The 15,973-nt window shown below is 43.7% G+C and overlaps 1 protein-coding gene across 11 annotated transcripts in view; it reads left to right on the plus strand.

The window, feature by feature from the left end:
• The first annotated feature begins 269 nt into the window (after positions 1-269).
• LMO3 (LIM domain only 3) overlaps positions 270-15,973 on the plus strand; it is a 59,229-nt gene continuing 43,525 nt past the window's right edge. The window contains exons 1-4 of one of the 11 annotated variants that reach the window (XM_075114897.1): positions 1,582-1,609; positions 1,994-2,059; positions 2,277-2,342; positions 10,000-10,213. In XM_075114897.1, the coding sequence (XP_074970998.1) occupies positions 10,008-10,213 (206 nt within the window). In that variant the 5' untranslated portion in view covers positions 1,582-1,609; positions 1,994-2,059; positions 2,277-2,342; positions 10,000-10,007. The other 10 variants (XM_075114906.1, XM_075114887.1, XM_075114859.1 and 7 more) reach the window with 10 other exon arrangements.

Consider the following 15,973-nt stretch of genomic DNA (forward strand, 5'->3'; position numbering starts at 1 on the left):
ATCATACAGTTGGAGGGAAAAAAAATCTCATCTCCTTGAACATAATTAATTTAATTGTCCTCATTAGCTGTACCATTTGTTTTGATTTTATTTCTCCCTTTCCCCACACATAACTTCTCCCTCCCTCTTTCCTTCTTCTCTGAGTGCATTGGTGGAGAGAGGCACACACACACACACACTGCTGTATTTTCAGAGTGGTTGTGGCAGAGGTAGTCTATAAACAGAGGGAAGTGAGGCTCTTCTGAGCGTATGGGTGCGTGCAGGAGAGAAGCAGGTTTCTGTCAAGTTTTGCTTTTCTCTATGTGCAGATCAGATCAGCAGAAAGGGGCTCTGTTAGTCTGCTGTCTCTGATTGTGCTTTTCGGGTTCTTGCTCAGGTTGGTTGTGGCTGAGTTTTGTTACTGCTTAGAGGGAGAGGGGGCAAGAGATTCAGGAATTGTTCGTTGCACAGTATGCTTGTTCCGGAACCTTAGTATCTATCTATCTATTTGTTAAAAGAGGGGGGGGGGGGCTTACTTGGGGGGGGGGGGGGAACCTGTCCTAAACATATGCATCTCTGAGGTTGCTTTGATTTTTATTAGAACTGCTGGATTATATGAGGGAGGGGTGTAGATGGCAGAGCACTTCAATGCTTTTAAATCTTTCTTGGGTCTTGAAAGACTTCTATAATATGAGTGTCATTCAAATTTAGGGTATATTGTAAGCTGACATCTTTCAAAGCTTTGTGGAAATCTAGTGTGGTGCTTCTAATAGCAGACAACAGACATTCACTTTGAAGTCTGAAAACTGTATTCGCAAATTCTTAATCTGGTCTTTCTCCAACTGCAGATGGCTCTTAGAGGAAGATGCTTTGGATTTTTTTAACTTTATTTACAGTAGGCTAGGCTCAACATCTTTATTATAAAACACGAAGGAACAATCATCTGTGAGCGTGACTGAGTATATCAAAGCGTGCTATCTCTTTCCTGTGTTCGCGTGTCTGTCTGTCTCTTGGTCAAGGGTCTTCAACACCTATAACACGCCCGCGCCTGTTATTCCTTGTCCCCCTCCACCACTAGGCAGAGAACGAGGATCTGCCTTCAGCTCCCGGGACGAGAGGATCCTACTGGGGGGGCAACGGGGGGCACGGCTTGTCTTCCCTCAGCATTCAGCTTAAAAAGTGCAGCGAAGGCGGTGGCATGTGGCGAGGGGTGCCGGGCGCGCGGCGGGGCCGGGGGCGCGGGGCCGGGGGCGCGGGGCCGGGGGGCGCGCGGGCGGCCGGGGACCGCGCCGGGGAGCGGGAAACTTTCACGCCGGAGTTTCTACTCCGTGCGGAGCAGCTCAGATCTAGCGCGGAGAGAGGCAGCGTTTTCACCTTCAGGGATTTTTCTCGTTACTCATTAATAGAGAGATATGTATCTTGCCTTTTTTCCTTTTTTTTTTTTTTTTTTTTCTCCTGCGTGGGCAACTTATTGTTTTGTTTAAGCAAAGTATTTTGGGAGGAGTGACTGGGGGGCCGGGCGGGGGGGGGGGGGGGGGGGGGAGACGGACGGGGAGGACGCTCCCCTGTTTCCCCCGGTCTGTTTCTGGAGCACACTGTGGGAAGGTGATCCTGAGCCGCTTCAGTAGAGGTCACTTGTGTGTGCGTGTGTGTGTGTCCCTGGTGTTTGTGTCTAGCATATGCATGTGGTTTTGCTGACTGCACTTGCAGGCTTGTAAATTTTCACCATGGGAAATTACCAACAAAGCCCAATCTGTCTCCTGGCTGCTTTGCACTTTCCGAGGGCGGCTGTACTTGAGCGAGCTGCAGAACGAGAGAGAAAGAGAAAGGGGGAGTTGGGAGGGGGGAGGGGGGAGAGGGAGAGGAAGGGTGGGTGGAGGGGGAGAGAGGTAAATAGCCTTAAATCGGAAGGGAGCTGCTTCTCTGTGGTCTTCCACAAGAGCTGCCTGGGCTCTGCTGGCTCAGTAATAACTGAGTGACCTTTTCTTTTGCTGTATTATGTCTGGCTGGTAAGGGATTGCATTTTGCAGCTGATAAAGCCCTGACTTCATTCAACTCGGCTCCTCACACGCTGCTTTAGGTAAGTTGTCTTCAGCCAGGACGGAGACAGACAGCCTTGGACTGCAAGATACTAAAAGGAGGACACCTGTAGCTCGGATGCGGTCAACACAATTACTTGGCGGATCCTTGAGGACCTCATTATTTTAAACTTAAAGAATAGCGATCTCCCTCCCCATCTCTCCCACCCCCTCTTTATTTTTTTCCCCAAACAATGCTTCTTTTTGACCTTTTCCAAGGAGAAGAGCTACAAAGCAGCCACTGTGCTTATTGAACTGCCTCCCCTGTATCGCTTAATTGAGAAGGTAAGTGAGGCAACTGTGTACATAAGCTTTGGGTCATTTGTGTATGTGTGTCTGCATCGCGCTCTCTCTCCCTCTCTCTCGCTCTGAGTCATAAGCCGGGGCTGCAATACACGCACACACATCTCTGCACTGCAACTTTCACTCAAGCTGCAGCTCTGCTGAGACTGTTTTGTTTAAATCATGTGAGGCTTCATTATTTTTATGATGAGACATGAAATACATGCAAGCGGAGGATGCTGAGCGAAACCCATCCAACTGTATGTCTCGAGAAATAGCAGTCAAAGTTAACAATGAATTGCAGCACCACCACCTCCTCCCCCCCCCCCCCCCGTTATTATTGTTATTATTATTCTTGCGTCTTCCAGAGCTTCTCGAAACGTGCTCTCAATTACCAAGGGAGTCGGTTAATTTCCCACTCCCCGGCTTTAATCCACAAGCCTCCCCGTACAGCAGTTTAATTTGCAACTGGTTCGGTGCAGGGTTAACCCTTTGGGCAGAGCGGAGGCAGGAGCGCGGCTGCTGCCGGGGTGGGGAGCCCGGGGCGGGTGGGGGGGGCCGGGGGAGGCGGCTGGGTCCGGGCTCCCGCAGCCCCCCTTGGACCGGCGGGAGGGAAGGGCAGCCAGGCTGCCGTTATGAAATAGTACTTATGTCTGCGATCCTGCCGTCTTTTTTTTTTTCCACCCCTCTTTTTTTTCACACCCCCCCCCCCCCCCCTTCATACCGAGCACGATATGGTATGCTAACGCCGCATGTGACAGTTTAATCAAACCCATTTGTTACAACAAAGCTAAGAGACCGCTGGGATTATAGGCTTACGGGCAGAGTTAGGGGAGCATGTGGCTTTGTCGCTCGCCATCGCCGTGCGCGGCCGGCGGCTCGGGGTGTGCCGCCCCCCACCCGTGTCCCCCGCCGTGTGTGTGTGTGTCCGTGTCCCCACCCGCGTCCCGCCTCCGCCCCGCCGGGCTGCGGCGCGCCGCGCTCCCGCTCACTTGACCCCAGCCGGGGAAGCACTTGCTACTTTTTGCCGGGATTTGGTGCTTCAATGAGACGGAGCTCTCCGGGCGCCCGTAAATCAACTCATGCGGAAAAAGGAGAAAAGTTTTGGTAAGGCGGCGGTCTCCTCTTTTAGCGCGCACCGAGCAGCAGCGGTGCGCGGTAAAGCGGGGGTGGGGGTGGGGGGGGGAGGCAGCGAGAGTGTTCCCCCTGCCCCTTCCGTCCCGAATGCGTTGCCGTAGCCAGCGTCTGCGTTCGCGTGTGCTCTGCGGAGACCCAAAATACCGCTTCCCAGGACAGCTTTGTAGGACCGCTGTTTAAACCAATTAATCGCGCTAGGTGCAACAAATATCGCTACGTGCTTTGCCGACGCCTCCCTCTCCCCTCTTGTCCCCATCGCCCCATCCCTGCCACGCTTGAAAAGGAATTGGCACAAAAGGCTCGAGCGTCCAACTCCAAAAGGGATTCTTTGTTGTAGAGTGTATGTTTCTTATTTATTTTTTTATTTTGCATGTGAGCTGCATCAAAATTGAACTCAGTCTTGCAAATCTCTTGTTGGCCTTTGCCAAGCACTAGCACTTTGCTGCCATGGTAACTGTAATTAAACTGATAAGAGTGGAAAAATGTCAGTATCTCTGAGCCTTGCAGCTGCATTGGAGAAAAAGGGAATCAAATTGGTTCCCAGCACCACTGCTCTAAAAAAAGGAGGGAGGGAGTGGGGGGGGGGGGGGTCTGGGGGGGGGAGAGAGGTGGGGGGGACACGACAGGGGTAGGAACATAGCTAAGCAGCTCCTGTCCCTGAGATCTGGGTACATCTATTTGCTGTGTTGTCCCTTAGGGGGCTACAGCCTGCAGGGATGCTCTGGGCCAGTGAACAGAGAGAAACAAGCTTTTAGGCCCAATCTAGCTTTCAAAAAGAGAAGGGGAAAGAAGAGAAATCTTTTGTTTGGTGTCTCTTGGCAGTCGACTAGCCATGTTGGCCAAATTCTTTTAATCTGTATCACTGCTCCCAGCTGTGGGACTGTATTCCCATTTTTAGTTTCTACCTAACCTCTTCTCTCTCTCCTCTCGCCCCCCCGCCCCCGCTTTCCAACCCACCTCCTTATTAAAAAAATCAAAAATAATAAAGGAAAAAAACCAGGTTCCTCTGTAGGAGAAGGGGAAGGAGATGAACTTTAGTTATATACCATGGAAAATTAACTCAAACGTATACAGAAGAGACTATATTCAGAGTCCTAAAATCCTTACTTTTATTAAAAAAAAAAAAAGCAAACCACAACACCCAAACGCTGAGTGTTACGGAGTTGCGGTTACTTTGTTGTGTTAACTACAGAAGCTGAGACTGTGCGGATGAATGGCACAGAACAAGAGAGCATAATGGAGGCAATCAACCGTTAGGCTGCTTCACAATGCAATCCAGGCAATTAAAAGCTCACCAGAGTTTAAATGAAACGGTTCTACTTATTTCTGTGCACCACACTGCACAGGCTATTATTTATGTCTCTTTTTTTAATTATGATTTCCCTTAAACTGTCAAATAACTCAGAATAGCAGGGTCTCGGAGGCAATAAGAATTTTCCACAGAACAATTTACATGCCAATCTAAAACTAGTTACGACTCCTGATGTGCTACATGCGAGTTCTGAAATGTTTCTTAGCTTCCGAAACCTTAACTTTTTTTTTTTTAAGTCTGTGTGTGTATTGTCCTGAATAATTGGAGCTCTGAATGCTTTTAGGATGAAGCTACAAAGTGGGAAAGCATCGGAAAAGTATTCTTTTTATCTTCTACTAGATCTCTAACTCTCTTGTTGACTGCATATTGTCTGTCAGTTTGCTGTCTTTTAAAGATGAGTGCACTGATACCTAATTTGCTCCAAACTGACTCTTTTTTTTTCTTTTTAAGTAGAGGCAAGTTTTCCCTCTCTTGCTGTACGTACTACTGTCCTTGGTAGAACCGTGTTCATGCCTCCACAAAGGAGTGGGGGAGAGTGGTCTTTAAAAGTTTAAGTGATCCAGTGCATAATAATATCCAACTTTTCCTCCCTTAACGTGCCTTTCAAAGACTGACTGTACCACAAACCAGAAACTGAGTTCTGAGGGTCTTGTGCCGCATCATCAGGGACCAGTCCTGCTTACAGATGCTACTACATCACTAACAAAATACAGTTCATTATGTCAAACGTTCATTCCCTTTGATTTTTGAGAAGGGCGATGATTGGAGTGAAAAGGATTTTTGTTTCTTTGGCTTCCTCCAGGAGCCTAATTTAGCTTTTTCCAGTAATCTTTCCTCTTTATCCTGAAATTCATAGATACAAATTGGTTGACAGTGTTTCATCACAGGATAATAACAATAACCAGGGATGGGAATCAGTTGCATCAAAGTTATTTTGCGAGACGAAGGGAGATCCAAATACCTGTAAATCTGCTTATGAAGTTTTCCCTGCAAAAATCCTAAAGGTGGTGGATGGTGATTAAGAAGCCTTATTCCTGACACAGCTCTGCAGTTTATGTGCAGTATCTTGGGGACTGGGGGTGGAAGGAGGGAGGGAATGGAGGGAAGGATAGAAGAAGCCCTTGAAAGCATATTTGGGTGAAATAAAAAGGGTTCATTTGACAGTGACAGACTTGGAACTGAAATCTCTCAGTTCTGAGAACAGATCTGCTCTGTGATGCAGAGCATGGGTAGGACTCTGCAGAACAGAAGGGAAAGTGGGATTTAATTTTTTCTTTTTCAACCTAGGTGTAGCACTTATGGAATTGTATGGTTTTTTTGGAAGTGTTCCATAAGCTCTGCCTTCCTGGGGGAGGGGGAGAGGAGGGCAGCTGAGCAGCAGTGCTGTGTGCAGCTACCAGATATTTCAGTGGTGAGCAGTCTAGATGGTTTTGTGGGTGCTGTCAGACTCTGAAAGGGTCCTTTCTGTGTCCTAAGAAATAAACAGGTACTTAAACCACAGCCTGTGAAACACTGACAGTAGACTGCAGGGATTCTTATTGCCAAATTGAGAGCTAAAAATACACGAGCACGTATCTGAAAAGTATAACTGCATTGGAGATCTTATGGGAACATTAAAGGGAAGAGAGATGGTCTGTGAGGTGATCTGTGTTAAGGTGGCTCACTCAGGCTATACAGAAAAAAACTAATCAGATGTTCTGTTTTCAAAATCAAGTGATTTAATCCAGGGCATGTGAAGAAAAGGGCTCATGCAAAGAATTTGGAGACACATACAACACTTACTGGAGTGCTGTTTTGTGCTTCGCTTTGTTAAGATCCATTCTACACTTCAAAAAAAGTAACTTTTATAATGTAGTAGTAGTTTGGGGATTTTTATTTTTTTAAAACTTTCATTAAAATAGAAGCAGCTTCATCTCAAGTAAAGTGTGAAAAGATCAGATCTATCAGAGGAAAAAAGCATTCCTGCCTTCCAAAAGCTGCTGCAGATTGAATCCCTAATCTGAAGATGCTGCCAGTGGGATGTCAGCAGCACCTTCTCTTTCAGCCTCAGGATAACAGACGTGCAGGGTTGCTAACACTACTTCCATAAGGTGTCTGCCCCTTTGTGCTGGTCTCTGCAAGGAGGGTTTGGGCTAACCAACATAAATGACAGCTCTCTGTCTATGTTCCTCATGTAGCAAACGTCTCAAAAACTGTGCAGGGGTATGTGCAAGATTGTGCAAGCTGTGGTTTTATTTGTGATACAATTAACCTCGAGTTTGCAGCATACATCTCAGGAATTATCAGTCTCGATTATTGCAATTTCCTCAGATATCCACTTGGTTAGCCGTGTTTCTGTAGCACCTTGTTCCCTTCAGACGGCGCAGGACAGTAGATCAGCCTGGATCAGAGACTGTCAGCCTCTGCTCTCTAACCCGCTTCCTTATCAGGCAACAAAATTTTTACATTAAGATTTTTTTCTTTAAAGCCTTTAACTGTGTTAGCTCTGAGTTTATCCTGGTTTCCCTCGAGGTAAAGATTAAAGTCCTAGAACAGCCCTTCATGCTTCTGAACTTTTTTACGGAGTTTCAAGAAGTTGATAAAAACTGTGGCTGATTTTATGCGTTTGTCCTCTATGTGGCCGAAGAGAGGGGCTGAGGATAGGCATGTTGTTGGCACTTAGCAGGTATTTATACTCTGCCATGATATGCAACTTTACAGATTAAGGCTTTTCAACCAAGTGAAGGTACTGGAGATCCAGCAGGACTTCCCTTTACAGTCTGGTGTAGGCTCTTTACCAAAACTCTCTGATATTTCACTGCTTTTGGTCGTTTATTTGTAGCCGTGTTATTTTGCTGCTTCATGTACGTACCCTGGATCCGGGGGAGTCAGTTCACAATTGAAAATACTGTAAAGGCTCAGCCTTGTCTCATGGTGCTTGCTCAGGATGAGAGATGTGCGTTTGCTCCCAGATCTGCCACAGACTTACTGCGGAGCCCTGTGCAGGTCGCTGGCTCTCATCCTCCCCCTTGTGAATGAGAAACAGATCTTACGAGTCTAAGTGGTGTAGGAGCTATGAGAGTGGCATTGATTGGGGAGTAATGGGAAGGCAGCAAAGCCATCTTTTCTACTTATTGATAGAAAAATACAGACCTCACACTTCTGTTATGAGCTTTAGATGTTATGCAGCAGGCCTGCCATGGTACTTTGGGGTGCCCGCTAGGAGAACTGTCTGCCTATCAATGGACGGCTAATTTAACAGATAAATATATCGCTCCAAAACGCGTAATAGAGTGTATTGCAAAGCGGGGAGCAGGGCTGTTGTGCTCATATGTTACAATAAGAATTACTATTTGTAATTCAGTGATCAGCTTCGCAGGTGAAACTTGGGAGTTCAGCTTGGTAACCCTGGAAAGTCACTTAACTGGCTCTACCGTCGCTGCGATCCACACAGATTCAGTGTGTTCCGCATACACATATGCGCACGGATCCCTGGGATGCCCCAGCCAGCATAGCATTTAGCCTCCTGTCTTTGTAGCGCTAATATCTATAAAGGCACACTGTACCATTGCTTCAAGGATTATACTCATTTTCATATTTTCTTTATGAGGGCTTTTAAAAAAATACCAAAACAAACAACAACCCAACCCCCACTTTGTTCGTGTTCTAGATCCCTGAGCCTGCCTGTCTGTAGTGGTGTGTTACAGCACCAACCGAGATCATCTGTTAGAAGCTGGGACTGTAAAGGATTCTTAACAGTAGGCAGTACAGCATTCTTGATGAGGAGCTCTTGAATTTGCTTTTCTTTGTTACGAGACTCTGTTTGACCTTTCCCAGTCTCTGCATAATAACAGGGTGCCATACCCTGAATTTTGGGGTAGTATTTGCTTGTTGGCAACAGCGTTTGTTCTCCAGTCTCGACAAATTCTCATTGTAATATTCAGATGCACCCTGATGAGTAGCATTTTCTTTTAAAGTTACATCTCTGGCTTTAAAACAGTGAGATAACCTAATAATTGAACTGCATGTCAGTTCTCTCTTCCTCTCTGGTGCCTGTTTGATGTCCAACAAAGCATCCGCAGGGCTATGGTTTTGCTTTTTCTCAGAAATTACTTTCAGAGAATTGGTCTGAGTGTAATGGGATGGCAGCTGATGCGATTAACCAAGAGAGACCAGTCTGTAAGCGCTTTGGGGCAGCGACCTTCTCTCCCCATTTACTGTAAAACTGAGGGCAATTGATTTTTTTGTATGGATCTCTGGAAGCTAGCTGCGGTGCTCTGTGTACCATTGCTCCACTGTGTTCCACTTTTACCAGTTCCTTCCCTTAAACTGTGGTTCAGTCATTTGAATTGTTATTTAAATGTTCTCTGCTATTACATCAAAAAGTATATATAGTTAAGGGACACTACTGAACCCCTTGTCCTGAACTAGCTGTTGGCTGAAGTTTGGATTGGAAAGTGGGGCAGAGGTGAGGTTGTTTTGTGACGGTTTTGTGGTTTGTTTGGTTGGTTTGTTGTTTTTTTTTTTTCTTGACAAACTAGCAACTCTCTGACCTCATGCAGATTGTTTTAAATCAGGTTTATCAGAAGTTCCTTACACTGCAGGCTGTAACTAGAGATGCTGGTACTGAAGTCTCTGGAAATCTGTTTGCTTCATTTGTGTGTCTAACAAGAACTGAAATCTTAAAAAGCAGAACACCCCTCAGCAGCACCAAAATGTCTATGTCAAACCTTGCTGAAACTCTGGCACTGTGCCTCTAACAGCTTCAGTCTTTTCTTTAGAATCTGGAGAGCTTTTATGTAGATAGCTAAATCTACGTATTTGGACCTATTTGCACTACGTTTGCGATCATAGACATGCTGGGTTTTTTAAAAAAATTTCTGATGCTAAATATTGGATACTTTGGGCGAAAGTGGATCGCTTTTCAATTGAACTGTTTTAATTTTTCATTTTAATTTTTTACTCCTATTTCTTTTCAGCAAAGAGACCAGGTAAATGAGGTGTTAAAGAGAAGCTGTGGAACTTAGAGCAGTGGAAGTTTCTGGTCTCAAATTCATTTTAGCATTGTTTTCAACTTGCTGTGGACTATCTAGGTTATTTCATCCTATCTACATGATAGCCTTTTTTATGAACTGGGGTCGGGGGGAGCAGCGAGGTGGAGGAAGAAAAGGGTGAGATTTGCGCTCGAGAGAATATCTATTTTCACTCTTCTCTTGTCTTGTTGTATTTCAGGTATACAAATGCTCTCAGTCCAGCCAGACACCAAGCCGAAAGGTTGTGCTGGCTGCAACCGTAAGATTAAAGACCGGTATCTTCTAAAGGCCCTGGACAAATATTGGCATGAAGACTGCCTGAAATGTGCCTGCTGTGACTGTCGCCTGGGGGAGGTGGGCTCTACCTTGTACACCAAAGCCAACCTTATCCTTTGTCGCAGAGACTATCTGAGGTACGCCATGTTCTTCTTACGTTCACTGACAAACTTGGTAAATCTGTTCAGTCCTTCCTATGCAGTCACTATTGCGTAAGTGGTACCTCAGGGCTGCAAAGCTGAGTGTATGTGGAGGATGAGAAAAATACTGAAATATGGGAGTAAAACTAAAATCTGAATCAAAAAGCACATGTAATCAGGACGTGCAGGTGGTCATCGGTTTTCTGATGCTAGCGCTGGGGTCCTGTGCTCAGAGGAGGAAGAGAGTAACATCCCCCCACGCTTCCCACAGCATTGCACTCCTGGGAAGCTGGTGGTCTCCTCCCCCTCCCCCTCCTCCTCCTAGCAGCACGGTGGTGGCCAGGCATGGTGGCCTGAAACCATGTGTGTGGGTTTCACCAGCTCTAGTGCAGGGTTTGACCTCAGCGAGGAGAGCTTCACTTACCCACTTTCACCCTCTTAATTTGCTAAGGGATTTCATTTGTGGCACTGGAAGCTTTTGTGAATGTTGACATTTAGCTGTTAGAAGCTGGACCAAGATGGCCAACTGTCTTCCCCACGCTAAATAACCATGCAGCTAGTAGGCTCAAACCCACTCTGGTCCCTGGGTGGGATGCTGGCTAACCTGTTGCCACTTCTCAGAGACAGCAAATAATCACCTGATTTTTCTATCTTCTTGTTTGCTTGCAGCTATACATTCTCAGGAGTATTTGGAGGTACAACTTGTAACCAAGTGCTGATGAGCAGCACCGGGCTAGTTTGTCTGCAGATTGTATATGAATAAATAGGTCTACTTTGTAGGAGCTAAATTTAATCAGAAAGTTTAGGCTCCCTAGGGTCTCAATAGTAAATAGAGAAAAGACACCTCTGGAGTGATTCAGAGCACCTATTTCCTATAGGACCACCTCTCCTCCATTCCCTGTAGAGGGGGCCTAATGAGACTAGCCGCTCGAGGCTAACATGAACTTCTAGGAATATTTCCCCTGCCCTTGTAGTGAAGCCTTTTCCTTTTAAAGGGACATTCAAGTCAGTAATACATTGGGGAAAAATTAAAATTCTCTTTGAACGCGTTAACTTACAAGTTCAGTTTAAGCACAGGTACCAAATAGGAGGTTTCCACACATTGATCAGTTCCCAAGCTGTATGGCATGGGTAGGTTAGAAGAGGAATCAAGACTAAGGCATTATTCAACAACTGTTAGTACTCTGCTTTTCCATGTCACAACCTGTTTTTTCTAGAATGGAACAAAAACCTTCACAAATGCGTCGTGCGTTTGTTGAACTGGGACTGCAAGTTAGATCAGGGTTCTTCAGGTGTGGGCTTGGACTACTTGCTGGTAGAAGTGCTCTCCTACCCATTAAAACTCTGATGAACACAAGATAGAGTGCTGGGAATTTAGCATAGAGTCTGCATCTTAAAGCCATTGTGTTAAAGCTGCCAAAAAAGTAGGTAACAAAACCTTACTTTTAAAAACTGGCAGGGAACAGTTTGAACAGAAGGGAATTGTACGTGAACCTAGGTCACTTGTGATCTTAGTGTTTTTCTGTAGAGAGGTGTCAGAACAGCTTCTGGGGGGGAAGGTAACACTTATCCTAATTTTCAAAACCCATTTTAGGAGTCTTTCTAAAACAAGAGCCTGCAGGAGTGAGAGAACTCGGCTATGGCTCTTTGATCTGAGTTCCAGATTTACTGGAAACTTTGAACTTATTGAATCTCCCAAGTGCTAGTGCAGCAGATCCAATGTTGTAAAGTCAAATGTTTAAAATCAGAAGTGATCTAGTAGTAGAGCATTTCCCCAGCACAGATGCACACACAGACTGTTGCTCTCTTGTCTTTGAAGGTCTAACAGGAGTAAATATTTTGCTAACCTGTTGTTAAAATTCGTACTAAGTGATTCAGAGAAAGGAGACTGTATTTCTTTGTCCGTCATGACCACGCTCTAAACTGTTTTTTTCAGTTATTTGTCCATACACAGTATTTTGCACCAGTGAAACCAGCATACATGAGAAACCCTATAATCAGTTTTAAGATGTTTCTGATTTTTTGTCTCTGGGTTTATCAAGTCTTAATGAAGCTATCTTGTCATGAGCCTTTTTTTAGTGATTCTTGTGAGTGCATAGATTTAAACTTGGTATTTACATTAAACTTCAAACTGATGCACTTAAGGTAATTGCAGATAGTCATTTGCTTCATTGCATCTTATCTACTTAGTTATGCAGTGAACCTATAAAAGTGATCTTTTTAATGCTAATGTAGAAACTAGTTAAATGTTCTCTAGCTTTGTAGTCAAATAAGCTTTCATATTTAGCAACCCACTTAATATGACTTTAAAGAACAAATTACTTTTTACTAATGATCAGATTAGGGTTCGATTACAGTTTCAAACTATCCTCTTAATTTTTTTTTTCCTTTTTAACCATAAAGGGAGTCTTTGCTACACAGAAAACTGTTCTGGCTTCCTATTAATTTATGTGGTGCCCTCTAGAGGATATGTGGCTTGCATGATACTATAAAGAGTAAAATTGCTTATTAACTTGTCTCTCTGCGTTCATTATGTCTTCCAATAAGACATCCATTCTATGGATGCTATAAGAAATAATGTAGCCAGTTTGGGTCCTTTAACATTCATGGTTAAATTCACAAACTGTGTGATTGTGTCTTTGGCTATTTGCAAAGATAATTCCAGTATCTCCTATTTAGAGATGCCTGCCAAAATACTAAACGCTCCCTCAGCCCTGATGCACACTCTCGTTCTGCATTTGAGCCCTGAGGTACCCACTTTGGTGAGCTTTTTATAAATAATCTGTATCTTCAGAACCTCAAAACTTGCTCTGCTTTAGCTCTCTCCTTTGGTAAAATTATTTAATTTTACTATATTAAAACCTTTTCCTCTGGGGTGGGGGGTGGGGGGAGGTGAAGGGATAGAAGAAATCTTTAATGAGCTTGGAATATTCTTTGGGTGTGAGAGGCTTTACCCTGGAATCTGATTCATGTAAGTCACTCCAGTGGTTTCAGAGGTGGCGTATGACACCAGGGGTATTAGGGTGGCTGCAGCCGGAATGAACTCTGTTTTGTTAATGAGAATAAGAACTGACTTGAGTAAAGAAAGGACTCGATGTTAGAAATAACACACTCAGTGAAAATGATATGCAGAGTATAATTCCCCTGCAGGCTTCTGTCTCCTGCTTATATACTCTTGGGTTAGAAAGTGAAAACTTAATTTAAGGAACTTAGGTTTACGCCAATATTTCAAGTCCATTTACAGTAAGTGAAATACGCAAGAAGGTTTGGGTGTTTTTCCCCCCCCCATTTTTCCCTCCAGAGCTGTACAGTGACATCTCAATGTATCAGCCTATCCTGCTCTGTCCTCCCTTCTGACTGGCAGCATGTCCATTTACAAGCACAATATTCCCTTTGAAATCTGTCATTACTGCCATTAATGACCAGTCGTTATGTTAACAGCCCTTAGGCTGTTAACACGTCAAACTGGTTGTTAACTGGAACGTTATTACTTATTTAAACTGCAGGTATGAGTTGTGTGACATGCGCTTTGGTTGTGCCTAGAAAGGCTACTTCATCTCAAAACAATAGGGAAACAGCAGAGCGTTTGCCTTTGGGGTGCCAAGGGATCTGCTTTCTGCTCCATCTGCTCATTTGATTTCTGCATATTTGTGAGGTCCTCCTACCCTGGGCAGCTTCCTAATTTCAGGTGCAACTGTGCAATCCCGTCTCTTAGCCTTGCATGCGAATGGGCAGCCACGGGTGTTTCCAGATGCACAGTAATGCCTGCCGCACATTTGAGATTAATATCTGGCCCCTAAAAGTGTAAAATGAAAGACTGACAATTACATGTAACTCAGTTGTATTAAATAATGAGCTTCCTCGGATGCAGCGAAAATATGAAAGTACAGCTGTGCTAAGCTAGTAGCAATGTAGGTCAATCACCCTTTTCACTTAGGTTTTTAACTACGCAAACCCTGCTGAGCGACCAATGACTACAAAGTGCTGTTTCATTCCTATTTAATTTTGGCAGCATTTTACTGAAGAGCAGGCATTCATGCAGCTAAATTATCTTCACCGTTCCTGGTTTTAACTCCAGCTCCATGACACTAAATGTTGGAGTGCATATCTCTTAGTAAACACAAAGAATATGGTTTCTGATCATTTTTTTTTTTCCAAACTATCTCTTAACATGGAAATTGAATTAGAACTTTTAGTACTTTTTGCATAATTTCCCTAGCCTGGCAAACAGATCATAGGAAAAAGATTAACAAAGCTAATATATTGGGGTGGAATTTTTGCTGTTAAACACATCTAGAACCTTATCAGGAATGGGAGGGATGGTGACACAGAAGTCTACCCCCCCACTACCCAGTCTGGATATTGGTTTCGCTCATAAATATACTGCAGACTTTAAAAGTACCACTGAATAGCTATGAAGATGAGTAGATCACTATTCCCGAAGAAAGGGGCAGATCGTGTTAGTTTCTTTCTTCTTGCTTTTTTTTTTTCTTCCCCACTTGCTGGTTCAAAGACCTGAGACAAGCCAAGTTTTTTTAAATACATACAGTGGCTGACATCTTGTAAATAATGAGACGTGACTACAGAAAGTATCCAACCATAAGCATCAAAAAGGTACTGCCTCTGTAAAATATTTAGCTTGTGAAAGGGTGCAGACTGAAAAGAGTAGAGTTTAGGAAGCAGCCATTTCCTGTGCAACTGCTCGCCCTCTAAAGGCAATTATTATTTAAAAAAATTATTACGTAGGAGTACTTAGACTTAAAATGTCTTGTGGCCTGGTACTAATTAGCAGATCCTATTTCTCTCTCATGTCGTTGAAAGTGCACATTAAGTATTGCAAACACCTAAGGTACCGGCTCTCTTTTATGTATGTATAAATACTCTATATGGATATTTTCACAGGTAGTGGGTAATAAGGTGTTTTCAAAATGACACCTCAGTATGTGTCTTGTCCAGCTTGATTATATAAGGGTAGATTTTTAAAGATTTAAGCACTCTGAGTTTTCAGGAACAGTGAGGTATTTATAGAAGTGAGGTTTGAGAGACCTCTGCTTTCTTCACTAAAGCTTTGTAGAACTGAACCCTTATTTATACACTAATATCCTTATTGCAGTGCACTGCAGTATTCAACGGAGTACTAGTTTGCAGGAATAGGCTATAAAAATATTTTAAAATATATATAAAAATGGTAGGTGTAACAATCTGCTTGTACTAACTTTACTATGTATGAGATGAATGTTCTCCTAAATTTACAGTAATTGTATCATTAAGCATGTCTTTTTTTAAAAAAAGGCAATAATACTCTCTCTCTCACTAACTGCCAAAGGTTTTGAAACCCTCAAAAATCCTTAACAGTTCTTGAAGGGGTAAAGGTGTACTATGAGGAGAGTAATGCACATATGCAGAGTTAATCTCCCCAGCTTGCAAAGAATAATGCTTTTGATTTAGCAACACTCTGGCTAGTTTAGCGTGTTCTTATTTTAGTTCATCTGTGATAGCTTTTAATAAGAAACATTCAATTAAGCTGTTAAAATTGGTGTTTAAGTCATGTTGAAATGCTGTAAAATATGTGTACTTAAGTTTGATGCTTTTCGGTAGCTCCATGTGTTTCCCCATATCTGCTGGTATTTTTCTTCAGAGCTGCCAAATTTTTAATAATTTTGTTATTTTTAGTGATTTAAAATACACAGTTTTAATTTCCAAGAATATGAATGTTCCCTCTTATAAGGCTTCTTGAAAACCAGAACCTTCTCTTGT

This window comes from Phalacrocorax aristotelis, chromosome 1 (genome assembly GCF_949628215.1).
Source record: "Phalacrocorax aristotelis chromosome 1, bGulAri2.1, whole genome shotgun sequence".
In the NCBI taxonomy this organism is placed as follows: domain Eukaryota; kingdom Metazoa; phylum Chordata; class Aves; order Suliformes; family Phalacrocoracidae; genus Phalacrocorax; species Phalacrocorax aristotelis.